Source organism: Lathamus discolor, chromosome 5 (assembly GCF_037157495.1).
Source record: "Lathamus discolor isolate bLatDis1 chromosome 5, bLatDis1.hap1, whole genome shotgun sequence".
Taxonomy (NCBI): Eukaryota; Metazoa; Chordata; class Aves; order Psittaciformes; family Psittacidae; genus Lathamus; species Lathamus discolor.
This window is the reverse complement of record NC_088888.1, coordinates 31,329,859-31,352,986: the sequence shown is the minus strand read 5'-3', so window position 1 is coordinate 31,352,986 and position 23,128 is coordinate 31,329,859. Positions and strand designations below refer to the sequence as shown.

Here is a 23,128-nt window from a genome sequence, read left to right as displayed (position 1 = left end):
GAAAAGAAATGAAGGTGAGATTTCCAGTCTTTCTCAAGGCTTCTGAACTTTTCTCCAGTAAAAGCAGATTTCCCCATCACAAAGAACATACCCTCTCCACAATGTTTACATCCTTACCTCTTCAGTGTCATAAGTTCTGAGACTTTTTATTTTTTTATCCAAGAAACACAAGACTCTGATAGCCACTGAAAAATAACTCTCCTTCATCTGTGTATTGCAGCAGCACTGAACAAGCACTGAACCAATTATATGAGTAGTTACTCTCTGTCTCACACTGTCGGATTCCGATTCAGCAACAAGTATCAGATTATCAACCTTAGAAAGAGAGTGGAGGAAAAACAACAAAAAGTACATAAGACACTTAACTATGTCTTTACGCCTTTTTTCACTTCCTTGTCCAATAAAATCCTTGTTACTTCTATCATCTGGCTGCTGTAATGGTACTCTCTGGAATCTGGGAATGCACAAATATCTATCAACGAACTGCAGGTATACTTGTTTGATCTCTGGAATTTTTATTCAATAAACAAGATTCCTGGAATTTAGTTACACAAATCATTTGTTCAAAAAGGTAATAGCTTTTCTTCTTTTCCTTATATGAAGGCAGAAATCTGTTTTATCTAGATTGTATTAGGGTTTGTTATGCAATGTATACATATCTGCCTAGCAGCTTGATGACAGCACACTAATGCTAAGAAGAGCACATACAAAGTTCGTTGATATCATGTTTGTTCTACTCCAGTGTCCACCTGGAAAGTGGGATCTCTGAAGGTTAGGGTACCATGGTACACCTACCATTTGCAATAGTAAGGAAGGGTCCCCTGAAGTCATGTTTTTAGCAAACAGCAGAATCATTTTCGTGTTGGTCGCTGCAATTAACTCTGCAGTCTTACTGGTTTTAATTGCCTCTTCAAGAGCTATTCCAAGAAAAAATAATAATCAGACAATCTAGGTATGCAAGTCACATTAAAAGACTGGTGTCTCAGTATTTAGAAGCACTCAGAAACACACTAGACAATTTCTTCATCTTCTCAAAGAGTTTTTAAAAGAACCCCATGCACACTCACAGCACAGTAACTTGTTAAGGACAGCCAGTCTCCCCCAGCGGGTGCTCAGGTTCAGTGAGGAGGATGTTCTAAACTGTCACAAGTTTTTGTTTACCAGATTAGTTACAGTTAATGCTTTACCTTCTCGCCAGCCTTTCAGTAAAGGGTGTAAGGAGCAGAGATCAGACTCTGACAGGTAAACAGCTATTTTCCAATCTGAAGATTTTGAATTTGCATTAGTGATTACCATAAAAGGTAACAACCGCATTACTGCTTCATCCAGGAGTTCCTTTTTCTCTCTCAAAACCTCTTCTGTGACCAAAATTTTTATTGCTTGCTCCAGAACCTTGCACCTAAAAAAGAACAAGTCACGTTGAAAACCCATTGCTCAATCATACCAGCAGCATTCCCTTGACTTGTTCTCCATTTTTCATGGGAATTTTCTGAATCCAAATAGCAGTGAGAACAAATAAGGAATTCATGGGAAAGAGTATGCAAATAATTGAACATTTTTCTTGTCATAAAAAGTATCTGAAGTAAAAATAATTTTTTAAAGTATTCTTCGGAGTTAGTTTTTAAAATGTGGTTTATACAGTGTCCTGGGTTTACCAGGAGCCGTTTTGCTCCTTCTTAGTAACTGGTGCAAGCTCTGTGTTTTGACTTCCAGCCTGGGCAGAGAGCTGATAACACCGATTGTTTTTAATTGTTTTTAAGTAATGCTTATTCTGGCCAAGGACTCTGTGAGTCTCATGCTCTGCTGGGGACGAGGGGAGGCCGGGAGGAAGCAGAGACAGGACACCTGACCCAAGCTAGCCAAAGAGGTATTCCATACCACAGCACGTCATGCCCAGGGAGGTAACTAGGGGTTACCCGGAAGGGCACACTCTCTCTCTTCGGGGTGGTCCAACTCGTTCGGCGGTGGTATCGTATTCTCTTGTTATTTTCTCTTACCAATATTATCATTGGTGGTAGCAGCAGTGATTTGTGTTATACCTTAGTTACTGGGCTGTTCTTATCTCAACCCGTGGGAGTTACATTCTCTTGATTCTCCTCCCCATCCCTCCGGGAGCAGCGAGGGTCGGGCGTGGGGTGAGTGGACAAGCTGTGTGGATCGGTTTAAACCACGACATACAGAAAGAATGTAGACTGAAAATGGCACAAACATACCACTTTTCATCCTTTGAAATGTCAGCTTTCTGGAAGATGTTCAGAACACTTAAAACTACTACTTCTGGATTGACTTGTTTCCTGAAAATCTGAAAAGTAATCAAGAAAAATAAATCAGAACATAATAAAATACATATCGTAATGGAAAATCCATCTGCTATATCAAGTGGAAACAGGGATCTACATCACTAATTGCATTGCTAGTGATAATCATGTAATAAGAGTATTATCAGGGTAAACAGAAGCATATTGAGAGATATGCTAAAGTCCACAGAATTTGTTGCATGCAGAAAAGTCCCTTCCAATCCTAACTAATCTATGATTCCACGTCTGGTAAAATTGACAAACAATAAGCAAACCACTTTATAATTAAGAATTGCTTTTACTTTACATAGCATCAGTATGACAAAAATATAAGGCACATTAACAAAAGATACGAAAGTTTAAAGAAGCAGTCATGTGCTTCTATTCCTAATTTTTAGTGATTGAGAATGAATGAACACAAGAGACTGATAATACTACTGCTAATAATATTCTGCACTACTACTAGCAGAAGCAATAGACAGACAGTTACTCTAGCTGGAAACAATCAGCACAATGCATACCACAGTCCCATCCAGTAAACCTGAGCTGGTGTTTAGGACTTTGTCACTATCAACTGACCAAATGACTCTCACATGGAAAAACTCAACTGAGCACTTCTCACTAGTGTAATGACTTGTCACTGCACCATTTTCCATCCAAAAAGCAGGTAACATAGCTTGGTTTTTTATAGAAAAATGTATAGGATGAGCAGGGAGGACACTTCAAATAATAATCGAAGAATAAAAAAACACATCAACACAACCAGGTTAACTGCAAACACTTTGGGAAATATCAGCAAGCAGAAACTTGAGGTGGAATTGTGAGGTAGTAAACACAAGCCTCCTAAATTTGTGCTGCTTCATCCTGTTAAAAGACGAAAGCCGTACACCAAGGACACGAGTAGAATAAGGGCAATTACAATGAATAATTTCAGATACACATATTCAAGAAGAGCTAAAATCTTATCTGACATATCAAAAGCTACACACCTCCAAAGAACTGAGAGCAGACATTACAACATCTGTGTTGTCATCCTTGAGGCGATCAAGAATTGCTTCTTCTATGAAAGACTGATCAAAGCCTTCCTGAAAAAACGAAGGAAAATGAAGAGCGAAATGAAAAAAATATATCATTTTTGGTAGCACAATTTACAGGCTTTTAATGAAATACCTGAATCTTTGTACAAGAAAAGTGGTAACATTATCTAAATTAAGCCTCACAGGCAGACTAACTTTCAACAACAAAAGAAAGCCACATGTAAACATTAACTTAGATCTTAGAATACAAGCATCTCTTAACAAACAAAAGCAGCATCCAGACTCCAGAATATGGGGAAATGGTGACAGAACCCTACTGAAAACACCACAAAAATCAGTGAGGATGACATACACATAGTTTAGTGTACCACCCATCTTCAACTGATGTGTCTGGCAAACAGCTTTTTGTCAGTTCTGTAAGTGACAGACTCAGGACACAAACCTTTGATGTTTCAATAATATCTTTCAAATGCTGAAGAGCCAGGACCCGCACAGCTGGCTGAGGATGATTCAAACTAAGTAGAAGGGAGGTATCAGAGTCTTCCAGAAACTGAAATACAGATTTCAGAGTGACACGCTGCATGTTAAAAACACTTCAAGTATATAAAAGGGTAACAGCAGTAGTTCTTTTAGCACTTTTTGTACCAGAAGAAAACCTGTATAATTCAGACCCAGAAAGCGTCAATTACGGATCAATGATATTGTGCAACTGTTTCAAATTTGTTCTTCTTCACTTTGACAGACAGTTTTTGGAATATAGCTTCAAAAGTACAGTAAGCCACAGGCTCCTTTTTGTCCCAGGAAAGCACTACACTTATCTAAGGATTCTGAGAAAGCTCTAGTGACAATGTCAGTGTGACAGAGCACAGATAGAAACCATTAAAAAGTTATCCCTGCCAGTCCAATTGCGTGCACTTATCTCAGGAACCTTAAAGGCTAGAAGAGAGTCATATGAGCCTTTGCTCTGCATTCCTTGTTCTTCTGTTAATCCATTTGCTATGCAGTCACAGAATCTGTGCCTTTGTTAGATCAGTATAAAAAATACATGAAGCACTTTTTTATGTAGTTTATCATTTTTTCCCAAGTACTTTCAGTCTTTCAACAATTGCAAACAACAGCCGTAACACTAACCATCTCTTAATAATAAATTCCTTGGACATAGCCGTATCTGTTGTATTTGTGGTTATTCTGCGTTAGGCTGAGTTTCAATTGCTCTTCAGAAATGCCACAGCAGAACTCTGTAGTCACTCTATTCATCCATGTTACTAACTGTGAACATCCATAAAAATCAATGCAACAAACGGGACCGTATCACCTCCTCTCAACAGCAATAAAGTTGTCGACTTTCTCAAAGCAGACACCTCTGACACTGACAAAATCTTTAAATGAGATGAGGCCTTGCTGGGCACCACCATGTTGTCACTTATCAACCACAACAGTATATGTAGTGGCCATGTTCCTAAGGAAAAACTATCGATAGCAATTGGGGCAGGTGGAAATGTACACATTTTAACCGTGAAAAGAAGCTCACACTGCTGTTCATGATAAACAAACTTAAAAGATATGATAGCTTTTGATTGTACCACAGTTTTGATCAAAGCCCTCTCACAACACCACATTTAAGTAAGTTGTTGGGGTTTTTTGGTGGGGTGTTCTGTTGTTGTTTTTTTTCTGTGGTGAGGTTTTTGATGGGAATGGTAGAGACTGTTCAGAAAGAGGAAAAAAGACCAGAACTTCACCAATACCAGCCTTCTGACAGTATGACCAGATAAGAGCTAGGATCATGGACTGAGCTTCTACATACCTTGTATTTGCCACAGCTTAATGAAAGAGAAATAAATTGGTGAAAAAGATTTTGGTCAGCTTCATCTGTGCAACCTTCCAGATGTTTCTCCAACACAGACTCTAATGCTTTAGGATACCTGCCAACAAACAAAACCCCAACGTTTTCCCACAGAGTATTACAGAAGAATGTATATTTATTAGAGAAAGACAGAGAAATACAAGGAAGCTGAATGCACACACACTCATCTGAATGCATATACACACTCATCTGAACCAGCTGCTTTAAGTAGCTTTGCAAAGGCAATCAGTCATTATGTCTTAACACAGATGAACACTATGTAGACCACTAGGATAAATAATGAGCACAAAAGGTAATGCTACACAGCAAACAGCTGTACAAAGCCAGTAAGTCTGTGTCCACGTATTACAGTGATAATAAAACATGCAAGGACAAATCAGTAAAATAAAGTTTGGAGACAAAGATTAGGAGTCAGTTATTTTTACTGTATTTACTTGGGCAAGAATATTGTGCTTACTATAGCCAATAAGTTGAGATCATAGCTGACATCACCACTCTACAGACTGAGGATCTGTCATAGCAATATGGAACTTACTTTCTCTCAAGAAGTCTGATAAGAGGAAGCACCTTTTGATTGAGTGCAGCCATTTTGGTGGGATTAGATTCAGTCTCTGTACCACACGAGATAAACTCTTCAAGAAACTTGCTAAAATTACAAATGAAAGAAAAAGCCATGTTTTTGATAGAAAAGTTTTCATTAATGTTATAAAGCACATTGCTAAGCAGGTTAGGATTAATACACATTACTTATTGCAAGTACAGATTTGCTGCTGGTCTGAAGTCTCACTTTGTCCCACAGGTACTCCCAACCAGCACTAAAATCATGGCTTTTCTGGATTATGGAATGTTTTTCTTTCGAAAATCCAGGTTTGCAGTTAACTCAGAAAAACATGCCCATATAATGCTAATGCCATTGTCAGGAATTAGTTATTAAACCAGAAATTGATGTAGTACTGCAGAAGAAAAATAAAGTTAACTCACGAAGCCAATAGATTATCTAAATCCTTTTCCAGTGGTATACTCTGAAGAACAGCTTCAAGATGTCTGACATAAATTTCTCTCTCTGTCTCCTCAGATTCTTCTTGTTCCTCTGAGGACAACACATAATCATAAAACATGAGCAACAGCTCGAGAATAATCCCCTCATACTCATTAAAGCTAACAGCTTGTACAGGCATCATGATCTGGTGAACCAAGCACACAACTTGAAGACCACAATGTTTATGGATTACTACCATTAACTCTCTGTGAGCTGCTAGCAATGCTTTATCCCAATTTCATTAAAATGACAAAGGCTGTATTGATACCAATAAATTCAAGAATGCTTTAGAACGTTCCAGACCTGCTGCCACAACCAATGACAACAACTCCCCACAGCACTCCCTGGTGTGAATCTGGACCTCTTCAGCAAAAGTTTTCCCCATCACAATCTGGCAGTTACAACCCCACAGTAAAAACAGACATAATAGTGCAGACACAGGCTACTGTGTACTTTACCCAAGATGGTTTTGCAGTACTGCGATACATCTCTAAGAGTCAGAATTCATATATCAAAACTGAGCTAGTGCTGAAATACAGCAAATCAACACCTAAATCAAAGCAATGTAAATATAACAATGCCTAAATAGCCTCCACTGTAGAGCTTGGAAAAACAAAAAACAATATACAAAAGCTCAGACAGGCCTTCAAAGGTATTGGTGCAATTTTAGTAGCAGAAGCAACTAAAATTGGACAGCTACAACATTTACCATAGCCATCTGTCAACAAAACTGTAATACTGTATGCTAACTTACCTGTATCACCTTTCATGACAGTGCTAACAAGGTGAGGCAACAGGTAATGCAGAAGCGGAGAAATATCATAGTCTGTTGAAAGGCCTTGCAAAAGCGTTACAAGTTCTGGGGTTTTGCACAGATAATGAAATGGCCTGCATAATGGAACAAAAGAAACAAGGATGTATGCTCCTGATTACCAACACTTCCAACCATGCAGAGTTCCTAAGGATTCAATTTTCAGCAATAAGGGTAACAGCCTCATTGTAAACAATGCCAAAAAGACTCAAAGGGTTCCACTTCCTTACTGCCAGAGGTTCATTGGCACCTTTAATATCCAAGAAGAAAACAGGCTGCTGCAGTCATGTTGAGCAGAGCTGCTGTGATGGCACAGTAACATACCTATGTTTTTTGCAAAGTTGGTAGTACTAGAGAAAGTACTTGCATGGACTGCATGAAGAGATATCCCCGTATTTCAAGGAGTATATCTATTACCCAGTGACAGCAAAAGGAAGGGTGGAGAAGTAACAGCTCAATGACAGGAGATCCGCAGAAAGAGTAGAAATAATTTCCCTTTCTGCTAATAAATTTCTCTCATCTTGTCTCCTTTTATGCTGACTGGCTGGGTGCTGCATAATGCCTCCCCTTAGTTCCCCACACCTTAGCTTTTAACTTATTTTCCTTTACTATGACTGTGTTCAAGTATCTGGAAGGTAATCACTGTACTTACCCCAGCAAAGATTTATTCTATTGGAATACCACACTAACATCTCTGCCAGCAAGCAAACTCCCTGTGTCCTGCAGGAGTTCCACCACCATGTTCAACATGTTCATGTCAACAGCACTAGCTAACTGTATCTGGGCAGTGAAGACAGATCAATGGGAATGAAATAATACATGTACTTCCAGAACACCTGACTTGTGGAACCAAAGAATTGCTGATATAGAAACACATACACTTTGCGTATATGAAGCTATATGAACTCAAAGCTATATGAACTCAAAGCCCTTCCACTGAAGGAATGGACTATTTTTTTCCAAGCTATTCAAATAACCTCTAATTTGCACCACCATCATTATGCTGTCTTCTCTTCCAGGATTCCCACTTTCAAGTAAACCTACTGGCACAGTTCAGTTTTACACACTGACAGCAATCCTTCACTCAGGGAAGTGGCTGAAGATGGACCAAAAGATGACACTCACACCACTGAGACTCCTTTAGCTGTATCCAACATAAATGTTTTCAAAGCAAGCTCAAGAAACTTCCAAGCCCTTTGAAATATCAACCACCAAAATTTCTGATAGAAAAGTATCCCATTAATGAGGATAAAACCCTTCAAATTATCCAAGTGGAGTCTGAGCTTTGAAAAAGTGGGAAAACTCAATTCATGTAGACTTACTTTTTCCCAAGTTTGTCTCTCTTCTGAGTTTGCAGAAGCAGGTTCAAGCACGCCAGCCCATCTCTGACCAATGAGGGCACTTTAGATAATGTTTTGCTTATTTGTAACATCAAGGAATGCACCAAGGAAGGCTCTACTGTCACTTTTACTGTCATCTGGCAGATTATCATGTATGTTGCAGCTCTGTAATCCTGTATAGATGATTTCAAGCCCTAGGAAAAGAGACAAAGGTGAATTTTTAACACACATACACACATAGAGCTACTAAAAAATAACCACAATACATTAAAATAAAACTAATTGTTGTTATGACATCCATGGAATCACACTACCTTCTCTATGGGTTAACTTCTAAAGGATCTATAAAGTAACTTTCAAGAAGAGAAAGCTGTCATGCAGGGTGCACAGATATAGAAGATAAATCCATTAACAACTGCTCTGTTCATTAACAAAGTAACAATCCTAGAAGAAAGAGGATATTAACAGGGGCTGTCCACCCTGACTCCATTTCCTCATCATTTAGCACAAGTCTCTGAAACAAGAAGGCTAATTCAAACTCTGTATCCATTTTTCATAGCTCCAGTCCTCATGCACCGGGTTAAGTCCTCATCTGAGGTGTGAAAAAACATTATCCATGGACCTTTTCCTGCCTGATGTTTCAAAGCAGGCTGAGTGATATGATACATTTCACTTGGAAAGTCCCTCTTAAATGTTAGCTGCAGATGGATGTCTGCAGAACACAGTACACTTCACACAGGAAGCAAAACAAAGCTTCAGGTACCTTTTGAATGTAAGGAAGCAGCATAGAGACTATAGTGTTTGTTATCTTCTCTGCGGCACCAAGAGCTGATACAATGGTGGAGGCATAAAACACAAGCAGAACTCTCAATTGAGCCGAGTTGCCAGGACACTCTGAAAAGACCTGGACCACAGAGAAATCAGTTGTTCACACATCAGGAAAAAAGAAAACACACACAGCTTCCTCCCAAACCAGCAAAACCTCAGAACCCCAGCATGTAAGATCTACCAGCTCCTGCTGGCACCATTGAAGTCACCACCTCCTCCTAGCAGTAACCCTCATCAGAGATTACTGCTCCGTCCTGTAGACAAGGTAGAAGTAACACATTCTAGTTCTCTAAATAACTTGAGCTCTCTTACATCTTACGCTTCTGACACTATGAAACTAGTCCTCTCTTTGGCATTAACTGAAAAAAAAACCCAAATAAATTTACTCATCTCCTAACATTCTCAAGTTCTCATTAATATTTGAGTATGTACATTTGAAAGACCTATGACAACCCTCAAAAAAGATACCCAAATTACAATCAGTTACAAACTAATAGCAGAAATGACTTTGTAATAGAAATTAAGACAATGAAGCACTTTGAAGCGATACAGTATCATTAAATAATACAGTATTGCCAAATTGTTTTGTCATGTCTCATTGGTTCTCAGCCACTTCCTTACAAGAATTTCTGATAGACTGTTCACATAAATAATAAGATCTTTTCATATTATTTACTAATAAATTACTCCTTATACTGTTTGATCTGTAATTCAAAATATCAGTAAATAGCGTAACATTATACAATGATGGGGAAAATCAAGTGATAGCAAACAAATAATATGCCAGAATAAATGAACAACCTTCACAGATTTTGCCACCAGCCTGCAGATGAAATCCATGAAATCCAGGTCTTTGTAGCAGTGTGTAATGACAGTACCCCTTGCCAGTGGGACTCCAGGTTTCTTTACATGGTGAAGAAAGTAAAATCAGAACACTCCAAGGTAAAGTGAAGCACCCGAAGCAAAAATTAATATAATCTCTAAATTAACCCTACTGATAAGTTAACAGCACTTAAACAGAAACAAGCAATGGAAACCCACACACCCCTCTGGAATTTTTTGTATCTGCATTCAGACAGACAACTGAGAGCACTACATGTAATCTATATTCAAATAAACATGAATTCTAGTAACTGACATATCTTCCTAGTAGTAGCAAATACTTGCACCCTAAAAGCACACTTTAACTTTGCCAAAGCAAAGAGAAATTACAATCAAAACTTTTTATAAGTAACTTTATATTTGAAGAAAGACAGGAGAAACAACAGGTGGGCATCCAGGCTCCAACCCTGCAATTAAATCTTTCAGTACGGTTCTACAACTAACCACATGAACAGGTGGACCTGTTCATAAACCCAGTAAGAGTTATTATTAATAAAGTCACTCATGTTTATCCCAGCTTGCATCTGTTCAATACTTTACCCTTATTGGATCCATCCAGTGCCATTTATGAGTTGGGCTTGTTATATTTAAAAGCTGAATAACTCTCACAAATAGATTAGTCTCGTGATACGGCAGAACACAACCAATCAAACTGTCTTGATTGTAGAGATGGATGTGAAATCTAAGGGGGAAAAAAAACCCAAAGAAAACATTACATCCACTTTGTGCATGTATATATATATACATATACACACTTATTTTTTAGCAAGACGAGAGATCACTTCCACACTGACTCAGATATATGGTCCACCTAAAGTCCAGAATCCCAAGGTGGCCCCCAGCCTGCATGTGCTACAGGAGAGAAACACTGCTAGCCATTTTTTCCTCACTGATTGTAAGTCCCTACAGAACTTCAGATTGCTGTATTTTCTTCTGCATAGATTTCAATATTAAACCGGACATAACAATAATCTAGCATGGATTTCAGTATAATACATATATTGAAAAAAAGTTGTGATTAACAGGCTGTATCAACAAAATCACCCACTCTTCCATGCCATGAAACATTACATTTTCTGCATCTGAACAAGAAAATGTATATCAATAAATATGACATCAATCACAAAATAATTGGTTTGTTTTTTCTTCACACCTTTCTCCATAACCCTGAAATAAGAATACTTAGCTCATGTTATAATACAGGGCCATGCTAGCCATGGTTCACAGTTAACACTGAAAATCAGCCATTTTACACGGTCCATTGCTAGAAGTGTATTATGTAAATGCCTCTCTAAGTCCTCTGTAAGACGGCTAGAGCTGGGCAAATTTGGTGAAAAACAGGCAAGGAAATTACTGCTTTTATATAGAATATCATGACAGATCAAAATTTTCACAGGAATTTATCAAAATAAAACATCTAATTGGAAAACAAGTCCATCTGGCTCCATACAGACTAAGCCTAAATCTGCATTTTTAACATTTTATCCTGGGTTTTGGTTTGTTGGTTTTGTGGGGGTTTTTTTCCCCCCAAAGAAAACTGAAGTAATATTATTCCAAATTATTCTCATTAGGGAAAATAATCTGACATTTCTAGTAGCCTTATCTGTTGCCATGTAGGATATTCAGTGGATTACCTGTGAATCAGCCATTCAAGGCACTTCTGGGCTGGCTTAAGCATAAAATAAGGGGACAGGTGAATCAGGAACAATGAAATATTCTTATTGAGCTGCTGATTTACTGCCTTAGACTGAACACTGCGTTCCAGGCCTTTGGATGTGGAACTAAACAAACTGGACTGGAACACTTCAAATGAAGGATCAATCCCAATCAGTTCTTCTAAGCCAGTGCATCCTGTGGGAAAAAAAAAAAATGGAAGAACGCTTTAAATGCAACAGTTCTGTTTACTAGTCCTATCCACTTAGCTCCTCACTGGTATGTCCAACTTCTTTGCTATACTGGTATACATCACAGTCACTAAGAACACTAAACCAAATAGTAAACAGGTCTAACAACAAAATGTTTGCTACGCTTACAGTATTTAGCTGACAAAGAACTTCAACAAGTAGCCAGCAGGCTGAGAAAGGTGAACTGTGCTCTCCATTTGCACGACTGCATCTGGAGTAAGTACTACATACAATTCTGAGCTTGTGAGTAGAAGAAAAACATTGCCATATAGGTGTTAGTCCAGCAGAGGAACACGAATATGGCAAGGGGAATGGAAAATAACGCAGAAGGAAAAGAAGGAACTGAGTTTGTTCAGCCTGGAGAAGACAGAACCAAAACGAAATCTTCCTGCTGTCTAACTACTTAATGGGATATAGTGTTGGTTTCCTAGAAGAGGGAGCCAGACTCTCCTCCGAGCTGCACAATGGAAGGATGGGAAGCAACAGATGCAAGCTGGAGTATAGGAAACTTCCAGCCAACATATGGCTTTTATTCCTTTTTTTTAAACACTAGGGTGGTCAAACTGAATTAGAGGCCAAATATTGGATCAGAGACCATAAAACCCCCATCCTCAAACTGAACCAGATACAGCCCTGTAAATATTAATGGCTAATCCCAAAGGAGGCAACTTCAGCTGAAAGAAACAAACCAGGCAGCTGGCTGAAATGTGGGGTTTAAAAATTATTATATGCAGCAGTTCTACAGTAACTATTTAAGAAACCCAAAAATGCTCTGTGTTGCATCAAAGACACATGTATCTACAATCTTGTTACTTAAAATTGATTTATGGTATCAATCGTCATCGTTTTAGAGAACAGTTTTCTTATTCAAGAAGCACCCCATTCCTAGGTAAAGTTCTGTATAAAAATAAAAAGAGATAAGCACAAAGGGTTTGAATATTTTAAATCTCTTCTGCCACTTTACATTATTTGTGGCCATAATGTCACCAAAAAGCAGGGCATCTCTGCAGCTTATCATGAAATCAGAGAATTATGGTTGGAAGGGACCATGGAAGATCTCCAGTCCAAGGCCCCACTTAAAGCAGGGTTAGCCCTGAAATCACACCAAGTTCCTCAAGGCATTACTCAGTTGGACTTTTCAAAAGGATGGAGAGCACAACCTCCCTGGACAACCTGTTCACCTGCTTGACTGTCCTCAGGGATAAGATGCTTCTCTTATACCCAGTTTGAACCTCTATTGTTTCAACTTACACCCTATCCTCCAGCCATGCCCTTCTCTGGACCACCTGATCCACTTTTTTGAACTCTCCGCACAGGTATCACCAGGCTGCTCTTAGAGCCCTCAGAGCCTTCCCTTCTCCACTTCTCCAGACTGAGACCAGAGATGTTCTTCCCACCACCCTCCCATTATAGTGCAAATTCTCCAGCTCTCACTCACTTTGGGATCCCTGATCCTTCACATGCCCAGAAATGTGCTCCAAGAGGACCCGCTCCATTATTTCCCCAAGGACCGGAGTGACGCTGACTAGCCTGTAGTTTCCAAATTACCCTTCCAGCTTCTCCTGAACACGGGTTTGACTCTCCCACTTAACTTTTTGGGGTAGATGATTTTCAAAGTCACGGCACCTGGGCAGCCCAACTCACCCATTGCAAAGAACGTGTCCCTGTCAATGGCAGCGGCTTCCTTGCTACTGAACAGCAGCGATGCTACTTCGCTGCGGTTTAGGAGGCTGGGATCATTCTGGGGAAGCGCCAGCCGCTTCAGCTGCTCCGCGAGGGACGTCATGCTCCGTGGGCCCGGGAAGGCAGCCTCCAAACCAGCCTAAGGAAAGGCAAGCAGACCAGGCCCGCCGGTAACGCAGCTGCGCGGACACACGCCGCCTCCCTCAGCTCCCGGTGCGGGCCCCGCTGACAGCTGCCCGCCAGGGGGGCGCACAGCCGGGGATGGTCAGGGCCCAGCCAAGCCGGGAAGAGGCGAGATAGCGACCGGCGGTGACAGAGCAACAGCAACAGCAACGGCAACGGGTCCGGGTCCCGGGGTCGGGGTCGGGGTCGGGGTCGGGGTCGGGGTCGGGGTCCCGGTCCCGGTCCCGGTCCCGGTCCCGGTCCCGGTCCCGGTCCTCAACACCCACCTAGCTCCGCGCAGAGACACTCCAAGCCGGGCCCCACGTGTCCTGCGCGCACCGCTAACCCGGAAGCGGAACGGGAAGTTCCCTCTCAGCCCCGGCGCAGCGCCGCTGGCCCGGTGCCGCCGTCGGGAGCGCCGCTGAGCATGCGCTGCCGTGCGGGGCCGCGGTGTGTGGGGCCGGTGGCTGCCGTGGTCGGGTTCGTGCTTCCTGGCGGCTGCCTCAGAGCGCAGCGCCCGGGCGGAGCGCGGCCCAGCTCTGCCCGCGCTGGGGAAGCAGCCCGGGGCCAGGGGAGGGTGCGGAGCCCCGAAGCGCCGTGCCGCGGTGGTTTGGATGCCACAAGGCCTGTGAGGAGGTTCTGTGCTGACTCCGGCAAGGCAGCAGCTCCGGCTGCCGATGGGTCCCTCTTAACGCGGAGTGCGTGTAAGGGTGTGCGCAGCTGCTGGTGTTCACCCTAGGGTTTTTCCATATCTGGAATGAGGTGGTACTGTCTGCGGAGTGCGGGACTCCTATGAGGGAAAGGTCTTTAAAGCTACAGCAGTGCGTGTAGGCTAGATCCCAGCTGCAGAACCATAGCTTTGTAGGATGGAAGAGCCCTCTAAAAATCAGCCAGTCTAGCCCCAGAGCAGGGCCATCTTAGACCAAGTCGCTTGGAGTTTTGTTCACTTGCATTTGGAGTACCTCTTTGGAGAATTCCACAGCTTCCCTAAGCGTCTCATCCCAGGTTTGGTTACCTTCAGATTTAAAAGAAATCCCTAATACTAAACCCCATGGTTGGACAGGTTGAATGGGGCTTTGAGCAACCCGGTTTAGTGGAAGGTGTCCCTGCTCATGGGGTTGGAACTGGATCAGCACTGTCCCTAGAAGTGTTCGCAAACCGTGTAGATGAGGCCGTCAGTGACATGGTTTGGCAATAGAGTTGGCAGTGCTGGGGAACTGTTGGACTTGATGATCTTAAAGTCCTTTTTCAACCTAGGTGATTCTGTGATCCTGTGACTCTACGACTTGTGACAAACCAGGAGAAGCCTGAAAAAAAAAGGGGGCAGAAATAAAGCTGACTTCAGTTGATGTCTGCCAATGGACAAAATGGTGCCAAATGTAACCATTCCAACAACTGATCTGTAAAGTTATTTCCGTATATTGCTGAGAAGCGCATAGCTATGGCAGAAATAACAAATTTGTTCACATAGTAAAGCTGCCTTTATTGGCGATCATTTAGCATACAGTAGAAATACAAAAAGCTGATAAAACATTTAGGGTTGCAGAGGATTGTTTAAATGCTTAACTGTATCCATTAGGAGTATCCACTGATTTCAGCAAGACTCTTTGCTTGCATTAAGTTAAACCTGTGTAGGAGTAGGATCAAGGGGAGGAAATGAAGCTGGATGTCTGACTTTGTGCCTAATTGTATTTACTGGTGCCTTGTCAGAGAGCATGCACTAACTATATATCATATTATTTCTGACATGGTATTACCTGGATGTAATGACAGCAGCTGCTGACCTGTTAAGAGTTGTTACCACTGGAGTTATAACAACATTAAGGTGTTTGAAGGATATTAATGTTTGCTGTAGTTTTTCTGATTGTTCTAACACTGAGATTCTGATCATCTGGCAGATGAGCTGGATAGGGGTGGTGCATACTAAGAGACCAGTTTATTGCACTTTTCCACATTCCCTGTGGCTTCTGCATATCTTGTTCCTTTATGAAGCCTTCATGTGACCTTATCTTTAGCATAGTTTAAATCTGCATAAATATGCATGTTTCTGTGTCTAAAAATACCAAGCATTAAAATATGCAGATTTCACAAAGGATGGAAAGCTATTTCTAAACCAGAAAACTAGTCATTTTTTTAGCAACATGGTTCATTATTTGAATACTCTAGCCAGAAAGATAAACTAGAAGTTTTAAATGCTAAAATGTGTTCAGGTTTTCCAGTACTCCAGGTTTTCCGTGGAGAGCTGCAAGACAAGAGTTTTATATCTTTGTGCTTTCTGTTCCATCCTTATTTGGTTTCAAAGGAAAGCTGGGATTCCCTTTGAGAACTAATTGGAGGAACAGAGACACCTGCAGAAGGAAAAATATTTGTTCTTCATTTAATTCTAAAAACCTGTTTCCTGGGAAAAACAGAAACCCAGAAAATCTGTTAAGAAATATGCTTAGTTTGCACTGTAGTTCTCCAGTGGTGAAGCTGAATATCACAGAGATTTGATCCATGCTAGACTACAAGGAGGTGCTTTTCTGCACTTAAATCCAAGCCACTTTCAGCTAGTTGCCTCAGTTCTCAGTGCCTGCATCTTCACAGAACTAGTCTGTACAGGTGTACAAAGCCATACTACTGTAGAGGTCACCTCTGCTGATGGCTGCTATTAAACTGCATTTGACCAATTAGGTTGCCTGTTAAAAAAAACCCTTATTTTTATGTGGAAAAAAGGTCTGTTTTGAGTGTTTTCTGCCAGCCTGTTCACTCATAAGCATTCATGTTTGAAAAGATTTGACTGAGAATTGCAAACATTATGGCATATTTAATGTTCTTACATCTGGGTAAATTTGTGCTACTGCTGGGCAAATAGAATTGACGTCTTTACAGAGAGAACTATCTGGTCTTTATATTCCTTTACTTCCAAGTCACCTCACCAGCTGTGCATATATACCTGTATCTACCTTGGGAAGTGATGCAGCCCAGGAGAAAATCTGTAGAATGAAGTGGTACTGAAGAACCCTCACGGCATGGTGTGTCAGAGGTTTTATGCGGACTAGATCTTGTTATGCCCTATACAGCAAATTCACATTAGGTACACTCCCAGAGTGCATCTTCTGGTTTGATTTCATGTGAGGGCAACAGATGGTGAAGAATTTCATTTTAAGAGGAAAAGAGAATAATTTCTCATACAGTAGCATTCACTAGCAGTAGATCAAAATGGGTAAGGAATTGAGTACTGCCTATAGAATTTATTGTTTACATACAATGAGTGCTCTTAAGTACTCTTGAAAGCTTATTAATTTATTTGCTAAGATGATGCTTCTTTTTCCTTCTTGCACCACCTCCTGTAGTCCTGTGAGCCGCTATGATTTTGGATTGCTACAACAGTTTGGAAGGAGATGGAAGAGAACCACCTTCTGTGTGCTTCACTGTCACTTGCTAGTAATCTTGGTATGTTCTCTGACGTTTCCCCGTGCCATTTCTAATAGGGAGTGTGACAGTGCCTCACATCTAAAATGTAATCTGATCGCAGCATAATGAAGTAATACTAAAATCTTTCTAGTATGTGCAAAGGAGACTGTAACTTCCTTAGAGTGTATCAAGTTTTCTAATTTTTTAAGCAACAATAGATGCTAACAGGTGTCTGTGTTTAATGTGGCTACAGGTATGCTAACTGACCTGTAAACCAATCTGTATTCTGGAGCAATGGCTTCATATTTTGTAAGTCAAGCTAACCGTGTTGTCAAAGGACGTATTTTGTTTTGCTGTTGATTGTAGGAGGCATGCCAAAGTTTTGTAGTTTTGCAGGCTGTGCAGTTAAATCTGCTACTTGGAGCTCATCTGTGTCCTTTGGTCTTAATTTGTGTAAACATCTGTTCCTGTTGGAACTTTATAGTTAAGATTGCATCAAGGGTCTCTGAATTTATAGAGTTACTGTAATTATGAGGCTGCAGTAATGTATTTTCCTCTGTTTTCAGTTCTTTATTGTCTCTGTGCCAATGCAGCAGTCACTCTTCACCTCTGGGCATTATAAAATGATGAGACAATACTCTTCTGCAGTGTATACTTTGATAAGGCCTTGAGGCCTTTATGCATTGCCTAAGCTTTTGTTAGAAGCAATGAGATTGGAGCCATTTTATCATGTAGCAATGCAAATACATAAAACGAGAGAGTAAAGATTTGTTTTCCCTACCTGCACTTCCTTGCATAAGGGCTCGATCTTTTATGCTCACATTAGTGAAACTCGGGAGTAACTCTGATGAGGTCAGTGAAGTTGTATGAACATGCAGCTGATGTAACTGGAGGCAGAAACAAGCATGATTTGATGATGGTTACAGGGAATTGCAGTTCTCATTGCTGGAGCATGACTGAAGGGAGAATAAATCTTCAGCTGAACTGAAGGGCTGGAAGAAGCTTCCATGCTAGGCAGTGTATCAAGCACATCATCGACTTACTGACCACTGTGGCAGGCAGTATCACATTTCCCTGGCTTTTCTTGGAAAATCTACTGCAGCTTCCCCCAGCCATAAATTCTCATGTGTAGCTGCATTCCAGATCTAATAATAAATACAAGGCCTCTGGATGGGGTGATGGGAAGCTATTTTGGGGATTTTACTGTATCAAAGGCTTTCTGATGTGGTAATATAAACTGGGTGCTTTTGCATGAAAATTATTGAAAAGGAAGATTTTAAATATGTATTCTGAATACTTAGACATAAAACTCAAATAAACAAGCTAGCTTCAGCTAGGCACATGCAGAAAAAGCCTTGGCTTGAAAGGGGTAGGTAACAGTCATCCTTGTAGCTTTGTAGGTCTAATTTGTCCCAGAAGCATCAGAGAGTGTAAGGAAGATAAATGGAGATGGTGAAAAATGGAAGAAAAAAGCAGTCCTTTCAGCACTGAGAGACTTGATGAATAGTGATTTTTTTGTTTATTGTTTGAAAACTCAAACTAGGAAGTTGAATTTTAATGACTGCACAATTGTTGCAATGAAAAATAAGAAGATGTCTCATAATTGCTGTGACTGTGATAGTCTCTTGTCATGATGTGATATTTATTAGGCTGGGAAATATGATACTGTGTGCGTATGTTAGCTGTTTATTATTGTGAAAAGGTACCTGTGCCAGACAGTCTACTGAGAGAGTAGGTGTCAGATCTGCTGTGTGGTAGTTGTGGGTCACACTGTTTAATATATTGGGAGAACTTTGTAATCAGAGCATAGCAATGTGGCCATTAGGGACTTGAATGTCATAAGCAGTAATGAGAGTTTTGTGTACTAGATATGTCTCATCTTTCACAGCAGGGCTGTAAACAGTAAAAGAGACAACAAAATGAGGGATGTGGAGAAGGAAAAAGGGATCAATAAGGAACATACTTAACACAGATACATTTCTTACTGCAGTATACTGTCTTGCTATCATCTCCTTCAATTGCCAGTTATTCAACAACTGCCAGGCACTGGAATAGGAGTAGACCTCATATAGTGCAACTATCCATTCCTGATCTGCAGCTGTTGGAACCTCTATTTGCTTGTCAGACAGCCATTTGTTGGGGTTTTTTGAAATGTTGATATGGATCACAGCTCTTACCCTGAAGGAGAATGTGTCATTCCTGTCTGGATGCACATTTCAGCCTCTTTCCAGGCTGGCCATTGGAGTCAGTGCTGCTTTCATTTCTCCATTTGCCCCAGTCATTGCCAGTCCATGGGCCTTGTCCATACCTGGTGAACTAGAATGAGCTCCCAACTTTACATGGTAATGCCTGACAACAGTATGATCCACATTTAATAGCAGAGAGAAGAATATTTATCTGCCAGTTTTGCTGTTCCATTATATTCAGTTACATGTTTTTATCTATCCATTTTCAAAATTTTTTTTATTTTATATATATATTGTGTAGGAATGAGTCATGTGTTCATGTAATGTCCACTGGGAACACTAGGAACAGCTGAACATTTTTTAACATATATATTTGTGTGTATCTGCATTTCAGTGCCATTTTAAAACCTTTTTTGCTTTTGTATTTGCTTTTATTGTGCATTGGAAGCTGTTTATGCTGTTAGGCATCTTTGGAATGCTTGGGAAAAGCCCCTGTTGTTAGAAGAAATAATGTGTTTGATTTAGATGATGAGGGCATGCAAATGAGTTTTACTGGTAGTAAGCCTCAATCTCCAGGTTTGCTGATTTACTAGATGTACCATGTTTTCAGAGTTAAGATAGTGGCCCTGCTGTCTCGAGATGATGTAAAGACTCTGTGCTGCCTTTCATAAGATAATCTTGACAACTGGAAATGTTCCTTATAACGGCTAATAAGTCTTACTGACAAAAGTATATGTCAGTGTTTTCTTTGATGTGTTTCTTACCCTGTCAATTCTGCATTCTTTGTGTATGCCGGTGACTTAAGAGAGTTCTCTGCAGAGAAACTACTTGAGAGAGGCTTGGAGGCCCAGTGACATCAGAGGCAGCTCCTTGGGCATGCTGAGAGAAGGGTGCTATTTCTGCAAAAGGCTAGACAGGCATTTAGTATAGTAGGTAGGAAGGCAGCCTGGACTTGAACATGTGGTGAAGGGGAGTGTGTGGTGCTAAGAATCACGTGATTCTGCCACTGTTTTAGTCTGCAGAGGGGGAACAAAAACTTCGTAAACAATTTATGACTTATTTAATCTTGAAAATGTATGTTAGAATCATAGAATCATAGAATAGTTAGGGTTGGAAAGGACCTCAAGATCATCTAGTTCCAACCCCCCTGCCATGGGCAGGGACACCTCACACTAAACCATCCCACACAAGGCTTCATCCAACCTGGCCTTGAACACCGCCAGGGATGGAGCACTCACAACCTCCCTGGGCAACCGATTCCAGTGCCTCACCACCCTAACAGGAAAGAATTTCCTCCTTATATCCAATCTAAACTTCCCCTGTTTAAGTTTTAACCCATTACCCCTTGTGCTGTCACTACAGTCCCTGACGAAGAGTCCCTCCCCAGCATCCCTATAGGCCCCCTTCAGATACTGGAAGGCTGCCATTAGGTCCCCACACAGCCTTCTCTTCTCCAGGCTGAACAGCCCCAGCTTCCTCAGCTTGTCTTCATACGGGAGGTGCTCCAGTCCCCTGGTCATCCTCGTGGCCCTCCTCTGGACTTGTTCCAGCAGTTCCATGTCCTTTTTATGTTGAGGACACCAGAACTGCACGCAATACTCCAGGTGAGGTCTCACAAGAGCAGAGTAGAGGGGCGGGATCACCTCCTTCTACCTGCTGGTCACGCTCCTTTTGATGCAGCCCAGGATACGGTTAAATGTTGTCTGACTGTGTCATCGTAACACATTTAAAGGCTTTTGTGTGAACTACAACAGACAGATCTGAGATGCAAAATATGGTGATCTTTCTTGAGCAGAAGCTGTAGTGGTTATGTAACTGTAAGGCTGCACTGAAAACATTGAATGCTTTCCTTACATTTTTTTATTAAATGACATTCAATTCAGAGCTCATTTATAATTACTTCATTTATAATGTATTTATAATTAGTTGTGGAGTGTGTATCTTAAAAGACCATCAAGATCACAAGTCAATGATTGGTAGACTATGCCAGTTAAGTTTTCCAAGTGATCTTAATTCAGCTGTGTCACAATGCAGACCTTGGTTGAATAGCCACAAACTACTTCCTTTCCAGAAATCCTCCTTTTTCAGAGTATTGCATAAGCAATGAGCAGTGCTCTGCAGCATTATGATTTCTCTTTTTTACTCAATGAAGGTCTGCTGCACTCATCTGAAGCATACACCTGGGTCGGAGCAATCCCAGGCACAGCTACAGGTTGGGCAAAGAAGAGGTTCAGAGCAGCCCTGCGGAGAAGGACTTGGGGGTGCTGGTCAATGAGAAAATGAACATGAGCCGGCTTCAGTGTCTGCCCACAGCCCAGAAAGCCAACCGTATCCTGGGCTGCATCAAAAGGAGCGTGACCAGCAGGTCGAAGGAGGTGATCCTGCCCCTCTACTCTGCTCTTGTGAGACCTCACCTGGAGTATTGTGTGCAGTTCTGGTGTCCTCAACATAAAAAGGACATGGAACTGTTGGAACAAGTCCAGAGGAGGGCCACGAGGATGATCAGGGGACTGGAGCACCTCCCGTATGAAGATAGGCTGAGAAAGCTGGGGCTGTTCAGCCTGGAGAAGGCTGCGTGGAGACCTCATAGCAGCCTTCCAGTATCTGAAAGGGAGCTATAGGGATGCTGGGGAGGGACTCTTCATCAGGGACTGTAGTGACAGGACAAGGGGTAACGGGTTAAAACTTTAACAGGGGAAGTTTAGATTGGATATAAGGAGGAAATTCTTTCCTGTTAGGGTGGTGAGGCGCTGGAATGGGTTGCTCAGGGAAGTTGTGAGTGCTCCATCCCTGGCAGTGTTCAAGGCCAGGTTGGATGAAGCTTTGTGTGGGATGGTTTAGTGTGAGGTGTCCCTGCCCATAGCAGGGGGGTTGGAACTGGATGATCTTGAGGTCCTTTCCAGCCCTAACTATCCTATGATCCTATGATTCTATGATTCTATGTTCATGATACATAATTTATGATTTTCAGCTCTGGTCATCACAGTGTTAGTATTTGTCTTCAAGTATTCCACATCTATTGGGTATTTGATTTTCACATACTTCCTTATACCTCATAGCTTTAGTATTATTCCTGGCCTACAAAAGGAAAACTGAGACACATGCTCCAGACTGTTCATAGTTCCATTTCCCCATTCAGTGGGTAGTTTTAGGATAATGAATGTTGGTACTATGAAATCTTGTCTTTTCCCTAAATGCCTTAGAGAATACAATTACGTACTGTCCTTTTGCGCACTTGGTGTTTTGCACCTTCAGGTCCAGCAGAATCCTGTATTTGTCTGGTATTTCCATCACGTGTTTTAAACATTCTCTCCTGCAATTGAAAGCACAGTCTGTGACTCTCCTGACTTACATACTTGTACTTAGTAAAAAATCAAGCCCTGCAAAATAAGAGCCTGATTGGCCTAATTTTCCATAGGTATCTGCGTGCCAGGGTTACCCATACGGGAGATGTAATGGGGATTGCTGAGCCATGCGGAACAACTGAAAAGGTGTCTTCGTGTTCTAGAAGTGCATCTGTAACTGAATAGACTCCCCTAGAGAAGTCCAAGTTATATTTGAATCTGCAATTTGAACTGCAAAATAAGCGTTCTGCTGAATGCTTTTATCTTGGGAAAAGAGGCCAGGAGAAGATGTGCTCGGACACCTTAACTAAAAAATAAATTCCTAAGTTTGTATAAATACATGTGTTCCAGCCTA

General features: G+C 41.2%; 2 protein-coding genes across 3 annotated transcripts in view; one reads left to right on the top strand and one right to left on the bottom strand.

Annotated features, from left to right (window-relative positions):
- HEATR1 (HEAT repeat containing 1) overlaps positions 1-14,182 on the bottom strand; it is a 36,001-nt gene extending 21,819 nt beyond the window's left edge. The window contains exons 1-17 of the mRNA XM_065680215.1: positions 14,135-14,182; positions 13,647-13,824; positions 11,733-11,949; positions 10,639-10,780; positions 10,018-10,119; positions 9,152-9,292; positions 8,371-8,582; positions 6,992-7,125; positions 6,180-6,288; positions 5,734-5,844; positions 5,139-5,256; positions 3,777-3,884; positions 3,287-3,382; positions 2,214-2,302; positions 1,188-1,399; positions 796-917; positions 118-315 (exon numbers count right to left, since the gene is read on the bottom strand). Coding sequence (XP_065536287.1) covers positions 118-315; positions 796-917; positions 1,188-1,399; positions 2,214-2,302; positions 3,287-3,382; positions 3,777-3,884; positions 5,139-5,256; positions 5,734-5,844; positions 6,180-6,288; positions 6,992-7,125; positions 8,371-8,582; positions 9,152-9,292; positions 10,018-10,119; positions 10,639-10,780; positions 11,733-11,949; positions 13,647-13,788 — 2,253 coding nt within the window. The 5' untranslated portion in view covers positions 13,789-13,824; positions 14,135-14,182. The remainder of the gene's footprint in view (positions 1-117; positions 316-795; positions 918-1,187; positions 1,400-2,213; positions 2,303-3,286; positions 3,383-3,776; positions 3,885-5,138; positions 5,257-5,733; positions 5,845-6,179; positions 6,289-6,991; positions 7,126-8,370; positions 8,583-9,151; positions 9,293-10,017; positions 10,120-10,638; positions 10,781-11,732; positions 11,950-13,646; positions 13,825-14,134) is intronic.
- A 2,842-nt stretch (positions 14,183-17,024) lies between these two features.
- Positions 17,025-23,128, top strand: part of ACTN2 (actinin alpha 2) — an 81,942-nt gene continuing 75,838 nt past the window's right edge. For both annotated transcript variants that reach the window (XM_065680208.1, XM_065680211.1), the window contains exon 1: positions 17,025-17,282. In XM_065680208.1, coding sequence (XP_065536280.1) covers positions 17,145-17,282 — 138 coding nt within the window. In that variant the 5' untranslated portion in view covers positions 17,025-17,144. The remainder of the gene's footprint in view (positions 17,283-23,128) is intronic.